The sequence below is a fragment of the Dermacentor andersoni genome, chromosome 1 (assembly GCF_023375885.2).
Source record: "Dermacentor andersoni chromosome 1, qqDerAnde1_hic_scaffold, whole genome shotgun sequence".
NCBI classification, from domain to species: Eukaryota; Metazoa; Arthropoda; class Arachnida; order Ixodida; family Ixodidae; genus Dermacentor; species Dermacentor andersoni.
The window spans coordinates 233,481,999-233,494,433 of NC_092814.1; the positions used below are offsets into that span (position 1 = coordinate 233,481,999).

General features: G+C 43.8%; 1 protein-coding gene across 4 annotated transcripts in view; it reads right to left on the minus strand.

Moving 5' to 3' along the window:
* The window catches only part of LOC126548514 (transcription factor A, mitochondrial-like), a 41,275-nt gene that overhangs the window by 6,432 nt on the left and 22,408 nt on the right, over window positions 1–12,435 (minus strand). For 3 of the 4 annotated variants that reach the window (XR_011895964.1, XM_050196734.3, XM_050196733.3), the window contains 2 exons: window positions 11,826–11,915; window positions 11,590–11,646 (listed from right to left, as the gene is read on the minus strand). Coding sequence is in view for 3 of the 4 variants with exons in the window: in XM_050196734.3 (XP_050052691.1) it covers window positions 11,590–11,646; window positions 11,826–11,915 (147 nt within the window). In the remaining variant the exon portion in view is untranslated. The remainder of the gene's footprint in view (window positions 1–11,589; window positions 11,647–11,825; window positions 11,916–12,435) is intronic. The other variant, XM_055063450.2, reaches the window with a different exon arrangement.

Genomic DNA, 12,435 nt, shown 5'->3' on the forward strand with positions numbered 1-12,435 from the left:
TCAAGTTGTCGTCGGCAATTTCTGTTCTCGCAGGGAATGGTAAGGTGCATTGTTCAAAACAATGACGCTACCAGCAGGCAACTTCTGCAGAACGTCATTAAACCATCCCTCGAAGCGATTGCCGTCCATTTCCTCGTGGTAGTCACCTATTTTTTGGCCTCGGAATATATCTAAGCAGCCGTTGACGAAGCCATCCTCGCTGCCGATGTGCGCCACAATCAGGTGCTGGCCTTTTCCAGAAGGTTGTTTCAGACCCGTCGACAGGCCATTTTGCTTGAGCGTATAGGCGTCCACGCTTCTGCACCACGGTGTCTGTCTACACGATCGACCCAGTGTGTCCCGCCGTCACCCATGTCTCGTCCAGGAAAAAGATCTTTCGGCCTTCTGCCAGTAGCACTCCACGTCACGAAGGTAGCAATTCCGCCATTCAGTGATGTCATCCCGGTCGATAAGCAGCGAATTGTGGCTCCTCTTCTCATGCTTGGATCAGATCTTGACAAGCAGGCGACGCACAGTACACCGCTTCAGTGATGGGAGATCCATTGTTGCATGTGTGAGGTATGTGTGGCCGGCAGGAGGTCTGGACCCCACTTCATGCAGAGTCAGAGATGAGGAGAGCTTTCTCGGCGAAGAATTCCTTATACAATGTTTACATGTTGTCGTCGTTATCAGGAGAGAGACCAACAGAGAAGCTGCAAGCTGGTTAAATAACACCCCTCAGTCCCCAGATTCCCCAGACAGTCCCTAAGGACGAAACAAGGTCGAGAAAGAGAGAGGGTCCGGGCAGCCTCCGTGGTCCAAACGCCGCTCTCGGTGGCCAGCGCTTCCTCGAACCACGCTGCGGCGTCGGGCCGATCTGGCGGTCGGTCAGAATGGTGCGCCGGGGAAGTTTTATGGCCCGCATAGGACAAAGAGAACCAACTGTAAGGCACAGGGTCGAAACACAGCCCTCCTTTGGAAACCGTCCCAAACACAGTGGGAGTCGTTCGTGGTGCAAGTGTCGCCGGACAGAGGAGGGGGGGGGGGGGGGGGGGGGGTTGCATTGCTGCCGGCACGGGGAGGGGCCGAATAGCAGTCCGTGATCCAGTGGCCGCTTCCATCGTGGACGCCGTGCAGCCGCGAGGAAACCCGAGCCGTGCACGTAGTCATGTGCCCGAAGCAGGCACCATGCGAGGATGAATGCTGCCTCCACAGTCGACACACCATAGCACTGGCCTTCCATCAGGCAAATCCCAGGACACAAACATAACACCACATACGCTTCGAGAACTCCTTAGTGATCTTCTCGACCGTCGGTATCTCGTTGCGGCGAAAGAAATTGTGCACACGACCTCGGAGCGCACAACGTGTCATACTTCATGCTGAGTCTTCTTTTCTCCGCATTTCGTGGGTGCTTTCGCGAGGGCGTCAACAGTTTGCCACCCGAAATATGCGAAGCTTTGACCTCCCTCCTCACCTTGAACACTGTGCTTTCGCTGACACCGAGCATCTTGAGTTTGTAATGGTTGCGACAAATGCATTGTTTTATATAAGTACTTGTTCAATAGCAACTGATTCATTTGAAGCTCGGAACAGGAGTAGTAAATGTGCCGTGTACATGTAAACAAGTGCAAAAGCCATGCAGAGCTGCTCTTTCTACTTTTGTTACTTGCAATGAAGCTAAAGAGCAGACAACGGGCAGCGTTGTGGAAGGCACGGGGTTATTTTTCTGTCGCGATCCGGCATGTGCTGTAGCACATGAGAGCTCTACTAAACTAGTCATCAAAATACAAAAGTCTTTATTTATACCAAGAATTGCGCGTTTCAGAAGCACGATTTTTTGAGCGGGATTATTTTAGTCGCGGAGGCAATCGGACGTCGCGCTTCAGTCATCTGGGGGGGGGCCTCCCCTTTTTTGTCAAGTTGTATCCAACTACAGATGTCAAGCGCTCTTCGTCTTTAGGTTTCTTCAAGAAAACATTATTCATTTTTCTACTAGATAGCCAAAGTAATCCACTAAGCTACTCACTTCACTCCTGCCCATTTATTTTTCGTTTTTCCTTTTTTCTAGTTTTTTTTTTTCATTTGTAGCATTTATAAATATTTTTGGTTTGTTCTGTTACGAATGCCTTAACTACTATTTTAATTCTACGACTAGTTATTGACTTTATATTACTTTGCAGTTTGTACTACATTTACTTTGCATAACCTTCCACTTTGAGACTACTATATTGCTGTTTTATGCTGTATATTTGCTCTAACGTATATATTTTCTGACAGGAGGTCCCCTTTCAACCACATGCTGTGGGACCTCCTTCTGTATACTTATGTAAACATGTATATCCACTTATTAAAGAAATAAGCTGAAATTGAAACTGATATTCAGATACAGGGAAATCAAATGCTGTAGCCTGTGTAAATATGGAATGTATTCCAGCAGGTGTATGCGGAAACGAGGTGTGCGCCTAGCTCACGCTAAAAGGAACTGGTGGTGCATGTAATCTCTGCTTCAGTAGCCAAGGAAATAATTTTTGTTGTGTAGAGAAATTTGTCATAGGAGTTTTGCAAACAGTCATTTGACCAATGGGATGCAACAAGGTACAACATTGCCATTCAAAATGACAGGTGGTGAAATGGCCCACACCAAGAAGTGTGCAAGAGTTTGTTTCAAATTTATCTCTTTTGCAGCATTTGTTGGGATATTCTATACAGGTGATTGTGACTGAGTGATCTGTGCACTAGGAAGAGGTTGTTTGTGATACCGAAAACTTGTGAGGGGCTCTAGTGTGCACTGAAATCCAGAACGCAAGCATTTCGGCCAAGAATCGAACCTGCGACCTTGTACTAAGCAGAAGTATGCAATAACTGCTGAGCTACCATGGTGGGCATGCAATGAATATGCACAGTAACTGTGGCAATTCAGGTATTTGCAGAACATTTGCCATTCTGGAAATTTCCAACTCTCTTGTCTCTTGCCTGGGCAAAGAGGCAGTTGGCCTGTCACTCGGTTGCCAGTCTGCCCACAATGGGTCAGCGGGCTGCCCTACTGACCAACCTTCTGTGGGATTTGGGCACCTGCTTGAGGCACCGGGCTTGGAGCATGGGGCTTGAGGACATCGGGCCAGCAGAAAGTGTACATGATAGCCCATTTTGACTGGCAGTAGTTCCCCGTTTGCCATTGGCCAGCAGTGTAACTTTAAGTTGTTGGGACTTTCAGTCTAGACAGGCGCATGCACGCACCCTTCCATTTTCTCTGATATCGGGATGCAGCACCTTGCCACTGTGCTCCATCTGTTTCTATGTCCCATCTAAGTTCACTTCCACTGATATGGGATGCAAAGCGGCAAGAGTGCTGGCCGAATGATAAGTGGCCCCTTCAGAATGGATCGCATCCTTGGCCACCACTGACTAATTGACTCTGTTGTAACCATATTATTTCAATTCTGTTATGAACCATTCTGTTGCTTTCAAACTCTATTATGTTTCTAACAGGTATTTATTTACAGTGGGGTACACAGCCACACGCATGGCAGATTCATAACCGGAGGTCCCGGAAAAATGTGCGAAGTCCTCACAATCAGGGTTGCTAGACGATGCACATAGTTCACATTAACACTGACGCTACAAGACAGATACTCATAAAATATCTTTACAGGTGGTAATTATAAAAAACTAACGAACAATAAATATTACACAATGTCAATTATTGAAATGTCCATGTTCTATGCTGTCCGAGTTTTGATTGATTCGGCAGCAGCCACCTATGTCAGCAAAAAATGAAACACGTTATGAGACAGCCACACATGTCCCATGAATAAAACAGAGAAGAAAAAACTGTGCTGTACTGCTGTAGGCTGTACTAGCATGCTTGCATGAGCAGAGAGGGCTTGTAATTGCATGACATCACATGGAATGACACAAAAAATGCATGACGCCACATGGAAGGCAGTGCCAGTCTCTGGCTACCAGAACCATTCTACTATTCAGTTGGAGGGTGGGAAAGACTGTTCCAATTTTCAAGAAATGTGACCATTCATGTGCTAATAACTATAATACTATACCCATTACCAGTGTGTACACCAAAATCATGAATATATTATATTCCAAAGTTGCCAGGTTTCTATCATCTGTTAGCTTTTCCCCATAACCAACACAGTTTTAGAAAAGGTTACTCCTGCAAAACTGTATGGTGTATCATTGCACTGAAGAGGTGGCACACACAAAGAAACTCGCACGAAACACAAGAAATGAGCATGGACCTTGTGCTTGCAAAACACAGCTTGCCCTGTTCAAGCATGATTTTCATTCTCATTTGGATCTAAACATTCCCATTGACACTCTGTTTTGATTTCAAAAACGCATTTAATGCAGTACTTCACTCCTTCCAGTTCTTAAGATTTCACAACTCAACCTACACTTCTCTACATGCAACTGAATCTCCGCCTTTTTAATCAATCGCCAACAGTATGTCACTGTTAATTCTTTTTCATCACCCTTGTGCCGTGTAATTCCAGGTATCCCTCAGGATGCCGTATTAAGACCACTGCTTTTTCTGACATATATTAATGAACTGCTTTTTGACATTTTTTTCTAATATATAAACCTTTTTGCTAACGAATGCATATTATACCACCCAATAACGAAAGCATCTGCATTCTACAGCATGATCTCTTTTTAGCATAAGCCTGGTGCAATAAATCGCTTATGTCACTTAATGTTCACAAGATGGCAATCAATCTCTTTCCACTACCACCATAATAACACGACCCCAACCTATTGCTTTTATGATTGCCAACATAACTCTAACAAGGTTCAGAACAACATTGTGCTTGTCCAACACAGGTGCTTGTCCTGTGTCATTCTCCCTCTCGTGATCGTCTTAGTTGGCGCTGTTCCTTCCTAGTTCAACTCTAACAAACTGGCAACTATCTGATAATTCGTCTTTCTTCTGAATTAACATGGACCTTACATATAAACGAAATTACAAATTCTATTAACAAAGTAATCACGTGTGCCAAAGCCTTACCCTAGCATTCTGTTAAACCATTCTGTTAAACTGCTTGCCTACAGGACTTTGATACATATGAAACTAGAGTACTCTAGTACTACCTTGATTCACATCAAGCAAACCTAACCAGTACACGTAAATCAGTTCAATATCATAAAACTATATTCATCCTCTGCAATTGCACTTATAATATCAGCATAACTGCACTGGAAATTAAATTAGGTTTTTCAACTTTAACTTCTTGCTGTAAGATAGCACATCTTTGCCCCTTATCATACATTCACACCCTCTCAACAGGTAACCACTTCATCCGACCAGATCGTCACATCTGCCACAGCCATCTTAATGCTGTTTACCCTCAACGTGTGCACACAAGAATGTTTCAGCAATCTTTTTCCTATGCCCATCCTGAAACTGCAACAATCTATACCCAGCTACATTGCCTTGATAACTAACCACTCCCACTTTAAAACTGCCATCAAAGTGTAACTGTGTCACTACATCATCACCTATCCCTTATGTAATGACCCACTGGGGCCCTTGAGGTGTCATAAATAAATAAATATCTGAAAGGAGGCAAATGTGGTGTCTAAGGGACAAGCTATCACCCACCCTTCTTTTGTGGTTATTTCAAAGAGTATCGTAATCTTTCGCAAACATAATACTGTCACAAAGCCTCTGAGACTATTTCATTGCTTTCTGACTGTGCTTATGCAATTAGAAGGATTAACAACTCACTCTGTTCTGAAGAAATGTAATGTCTTATGAAACCTTCAGAGATTAAGTAGGTTTATAAGAGAGTGAATTCTGCTTGCACATAATTTATGAAGTTCTTTTGCTTGCATCTAATGTGTGCTTATGTATATGTATGTGTAGTGCCACTGTTAATGTGATGGTGATGAGGATAAAGATTGCTCGTCACGCGTGAGAGAACACACTCGGTGCCCAGCTAGACAGTTGCCATTGTAACTATTCCTCAGCTGTCGTCAACATGCATGTCTTCATGGCTAGGCTGACTCCCAAAATAAATGTGGTGCCTCGTCACCACTCAGCCGCCACATAATTGGAGACCCACATGTGATTATCTAACATTTATGTAACCAATTATGTAACAGTTATAGAAATAGAGCTAGTAGGTTAGAGAAGCAAACAGAACAGAAATGCAGTGATAAGAGAATGAAGTGCACTCGCTAGCCTCTCATATCATTGAATACTTCTATAATGCCAGAAACAACACTGTGTCCAATACCCTATTTCTGGCATAAAACTCAACCAGTCGGTGTGTTCTCACAAGGTCAGCACTGCACAAAGTTTCCAAGCTCACTTATTAAACACATATTAGTTTTGGACACAGGTACCAGTACAGTGGTTGTTAAGAACAGCTTGATGTTGAATTAAGAGAAATTACCCACAAATCAAATGCAGGTTTGGTGGTTAGAAATGCACATGCTATGCATGGCATAGTCTGTTGCATGCCTGAAACATCTAAGAGGACAAATGGTTCCCTTACAGAAATGGTCCCCTTACTATTTCCTTACCGGGCCTGAAGAAATTGATCAATTTGATAGATGACTTTTTGATACATTGTTGAACAATGCCGTTGGAATTCTTCCACAAGGCATGCCATGCAGTGTATAAAATGACGACTTAACTTTCACTACTGGTCAGATTTGACAATTTTCGGCCCATTCGAGATACTGGAAGAATAAAGCTTCGACGGGAGGTATCGTCGAAACTACCTTCCATTGCTCCTAGCACTTCCCCAATCAAACAACACAAAATTTGTGTTTTGGTCAACTCGGCAACATAATTCAGCAGTGAAGACACGGAAGCTTCTGTGAGGTTGCCTAATTTGCCGACCCGATGTCTATGTAGTTTTAACATCTCAAACATTGGTACATGCTCAGGAGTACTATTGGTTTGATGATCCTGTTGGACTAATATCAAGTACAACCAATTTTTTCACACCAAGAGTTTTTTTTTTATCTATCAGTGTTCGAACAGTGTATGTGTAATTTATTGCAAACAATCCTTCCCCATACGTGGAGCTTTCACTCACACAAGAGCGCGCAATCGATTTCAGACCGACCTTTGGCAGAAGCTCGACTAGCGGTCTAATCACTTGCTTTTTGAACATTGCCTGTGCAAATGCCCTCATTCATTACTGTACAGTACTGTACAAGTGCTGTGCAAAGCATGTGAAGGCTCCAGCACCAGTTCAAGGTGCATAACTAGACTAGCTTGCTTGCACAGAAAAGCTGACTGAACACGATAATGAAGTATGATGAGGCTTGTGCATGCTCCCAAACATGTGCATGCTCCCAAACATGACAACTGTTTCTTCAAGCGCCTAAGAAATGCAGTGAATAAAGGAACCAGGGGCTTTCTGCCACGAGTAAAAACAAATGCTCCTTGCACCAAAAGTGCTAACCCATTTTTCACATTTGCAAAGCCATGGCTTTCTCCCATAGCATGGACATCGCTATGCCTAATATGCATGCCACCAAATCTGCATATTTATTGTCTTGCAAGGTCTAACTTACAGAAGTTGAGAACTAGAAGCAAAGCTCATATTTTATTATTTCAGATTTTTTTTTACTCTCTCTACTTATACTAAAAATAACAAATTATTACTTTTGAATCAAGCTTCTTGAGGTGCTTCTTTGAAGTATCACATAAGAAATGTCATAAACCCCCTGAGCAAATATTTGCCCTTTACTTCCATCTAAAACACCAATGACGGGAATACAATTTAATGTATTATGGTGCATGTTGCAACTAATGTGTCTTGAAATGTTAAAGGGGCCCTGAACCACTTAATATCGAAATGGGGAAATGCATTTCTAGTTAAAATAGACTACTTCATAATTATTTTGCCGTAAAAGGTACTTCAATGTGTTCAGCGGAAGCATAGTTAATGGAAATAAAATGTCGAGCAAGATCCTTCTTGTGGTGCTCCTGCTTCTTCTTCAATACCTTGCACTGTGAAGGCTACGGCGGAGTGGAGTGTGCCCACAATGCCCAGTTTAAATTTGATCTTGGATGTTCACGTAAAAGCCGCTACTATCACTTTTGGTGCCCATGCGGTTGTCTTCAGTTAGCTGCAGTGCACTCAGCAAGCTGACTTGCCGCGGCACCCCATGGCGGCCATAATATCTACGCTACGTAGCGGACCGCAGCTACATGCAACTGTAGTGCGTCTGTTTTGTGCATGACAAGGCTTGAGAATGCGCTTGCGCTCATATGCTCCAGTCTGGTCATGCTTTGTCCTGCTCCAGCTTTGTCCTGCACCAGCTTGACCGACAAATAGTAGCCACATCTAACTCGTGCATTTTGAAGCACTATCAATAGATCAATGGGAAGCAAAGTCTGTTAAGGTGTCTAACCAGGAGCAGCGAGGAGTGAGGAGTGAGCGTGCATGTGGTCTGCTCTTAACTTTCTCATGGTTCAAGGCTAGATGAGTGTACAAAACTAGTCAAAATTGGCGAGACCAGATGGCTACAACACCGATAAGCAGAGGGGCCACAGTTTAATTCCTACACGGGCAGGCGCAGCCAAGCATGAGAAGACGATGGTCAGCTTCTTTCGGAAGTACGTAATTCTGAGAGTCAAATGTTCGACGAAAACTCGTCTGGTGAGGAAACATATTGGTGCCAAAAAAGCATGCACTCATCAAGAATAAAAGAAAAATAAAGAACATGATGTTTCAGGCCCCATATGGGTCCCTTAAACAGGACGCGGGGTAATCTTTCCGAGACATACAATTGCATGCTGCGCCACCTCACCCACAAATAGTTGCACGCCCATGCTTATGTCATAAACAAGATGCAGGGTAATCTTTCCGATACAAACAGTCGCCGACCGTTTATTCGGACCTCACGGGGACTGCTGAAATATCCGAATAAACAGGTGTCCGAAAAAGCAGATTAAGAAAAAAAAAAAAAGGAAATCTTTTATTTCCACGCACTTATTCGAGCTCGGCAGTAGGCTTGAAGAAATCGTGAATGCGCCATTGCATGCTGTTCCGTTTACGCGCAATCAGATAAGCCTGGAACTCGGAGAGGGTTGTACGGTCACTATAGGTGGCTGAAAGCACAGTCACTGCTTGTACACGCTCCGCATGCGACATGGTGCGTCATCTTTTGACTCGGAGTCATCGTCCGGCGGTACAGCAGAAACCTGACGAATGATCTCGCCTTCACCGAGTTCTGCGTATGTCAGTCCAGCAGTGTCAGCACCTGTGAAACTGTCAAATGAGACGGTGTCCGGAATCGCAATGCAACCACTGCGCAGGTCTCGGCAGAACATTTTTGGCGTCAGTAGGGAGCACATCGGAAGCCGACAAATCCTAGGCCTCCCAGCACCCGCTTGCCGGCATTCCCCAGCGCAGTCTGCGCGGGCACAGTCGGCACCATTAGACACTTGACGTGATGTTTCCATTTGCCGCGTTGGATCACTGCAACCTTGACACAGCACACAAAGCAAACATCACTGCGCTGTCACGCCGACACCAGTCGCACAAACGAAAGACGTCGCTTGTAGCAGTGTCGTGCACGAAGAAAGAAACAAATCAGCTGCTGGATTGTCTTGACATGGCTTACTAAGCTGAGACCGGAACTGCTGTAGGCACGAACCAGGCAGAAACGATGATGATGAGCAGGTATTTGCAGTAGCGCCACTTCGTGGGGCAGCAAGGAGGCTCCGTTCAAAACAAACATGGCGTTCAACGAAGTCGAACCATGCACCGGTCAGCGTCGGTGCATGGTGCTCTTGATCGAATTGGCCCAAGGAGTGTCCGAAAAATCAGACGAGAGTTTGCAAGGTGTTCGAACTTTCGGCAGTTGTTATACATTATGGTCTATGGGGACAATGGCGGTACCGCGAAGCAGATCGAATAATTGAGCATGTCTGAATTTTTGGAGTCCAAAAAATTAGTCTGCGACTGTACAGCCGCACACAATAGTTGTGCACCCATGCTTACATCATAAACAGGATGCGGGGTAATCTTCCCGAGACATACACCCGCACGCTGCGCCACCTCACCCACAAATAGTTGCGCACCCATGCTTATATTATAAACAGGACGCGGCATGATCTTCCCGAGACATACACCCGCACGCTGCGTCACCTCACCCACAAATAGTTGTGCACCCATGCTTATATCATAAACAGGATGCGGGGCAATCTTCCCGAGACATACACCTGCACGCTGCTCCACTTCACCCGTATATAGTCGCGCGCCCATTCTTATATCTTCATTGCGATCAAGGGACCTGTATGGAGCCCGAAACATCATATTCTTTACTTTTTTTTTATTCTTGGTGAGTGCATGTTTTTTTAGCACAAGTACATAATTCTTATCGAATTTTCGAGAAGAATTAATAAAAATATTGTTTGACAAGTATTCATTCAGAATCAAAGCATATTTACGCTTACTTCAGCCTGTCAAACTGCATCAATAAATATACACATTAACAGTAGGAAGAAGCACACTGATCCAAACACCCTTCTTGATTTATGCCAGTTATTGACCAACAGCAGTTGCATATCGAAACCTGCTATATCACGCAATAAAGTGTCCCAAAAAAGAGTGAGGAGAGGCTTCTGTTGAAAAGAGAGCGTTTGAGAAAAAGGTGACTTCGTGCTCCGCTTGCGAGCTTCACGCGCCGCGCACAACTGCAAAATTTGGCTGACATGCTCACGGCAGCGTATGCTATTTACATACTGTTCTTTACGAAGACCAAGGGGTGGTTCAGGACCCCTTTAAAATACAGAAGCAATGAAAATGAGCCTATTTCTTATGGTAAGGAAAGAGTTACGTGCAGTGCCATGAAAGAGTAACAAATTATTTTCATTTATAGACCACGATGAAAAATGAATGACATGTGGTGGAAAGCCAAAAAACAGCATTAGCTTCGTGCATGGCTTGGGAGTCTCCTGCACCTTTATTAGAGATTAGGAACCGAACTATTGAAAATCCCCATGCTGCACTTATTGCTCCATTTTATAGAAAATGCTGTTCCTTCCGTGCAGAATACAAGCCTTACTGTTACCAAAGCTACATGGAAGCTCAGCCAGACATCTAACTCCAACTGCCAGATGAGCTAGATGACAGTGTTAGCAAACTTGTCGAAACATGTAGCCAGATGCCCCAAAAAACATTAGTTTGTCTGAACACTTTCACCCTTTGGATGAATTTGAAGTACATGACAGCATGACAGTTAAATCAGCAATGTAGCAATGCTTGCACAATCACGTGTCACAGTCGTCATCATCATGCATGGTGCATGACCACAAAGTTAATGACACAATATACCATGAGCACGACTTCAAATGTGAACAAGGCAAACTCAACTAGAATACAATTTTGTACTTCCAGGTTCACTTGTGTTTATAACAAACATGATTAAGCCTTTCACAAGCATATAGTCGACACCACTACATGGGGAAACTGGCTGCATATTGACAGTTTGACACATTCAAGTAATTATGTGTTTTGAGTCATTTTTCTTTTAGTTGCCATTTTAATTTATGCTGCAGGTGCAAATTACCAGTATTGTAAGGTCACCAGCGTGAAGTTTAGTGCCTGTGGCATTCCTTACCTGCTTTTCAGAGTCTGACAGGTTTTTCCATTTTTCAGCCAGAAGTTTTGAACTCTCCTAATATAGGGGTAGAGAAGGCACAATGAAGTTGATGGTAGCTTAAGTCAGCTGTAATGAATATCTATATTGATCTATTTTATGTATGTATTTCTTCATATGCCCTGGTAAGGGGGTATTACATGAGGTGTCAGCAAAATCACTTGATGAATCACTGATGAATCACTTGATCTACTTACAGTCAATTTTAGGTTAGGATGTCTGGCTTCAATGCAGAACAAAATATACGCTGACCGAGGTTGCCCTGGCTTCTTTAGTTGTCGTACCTTCTAAGAGGTCAAAGGAGAAAGAAGAAAGGCACATAAGAGGACTGCACCTAAAGTTATGCAAAAGTGGGCATAATTGCATAACACATGCATTGCACATAATTGCATGGCACAGCTTATCCCCTCTGTTCTCGTAGTAACCCTTCTATACAGATAGCTCATGGTCTTCTGTTGCCACTGGTAGCAATTAGTGCATTCTCAGCAGCAGCAGCATTGAGTTATAAAATTTGTGCGGACACTTTGCATTCATATCTCTGGTTCATGCTTGGTTTGGACCATTTGCCGAAAGCAATCACAGCGTAAGTGCCATTACAGCCTAATTTAGAGCCCAGTGCTGCCAAATATGGGTAATATCCCCAGATCTAGGGATTTTTGACTTTGTTTGGTGAAATAGGTAAATTTGTCCAAACCTTGAGAAATTTAGCGCTAAGACATTCAAACAGTGAAACTGTTGACGTGACGGCGAGTTTTGATTTCAGTCCCTGAAAATTACCTTTGCATTAGTCTGTGAAGTATGCCTTTT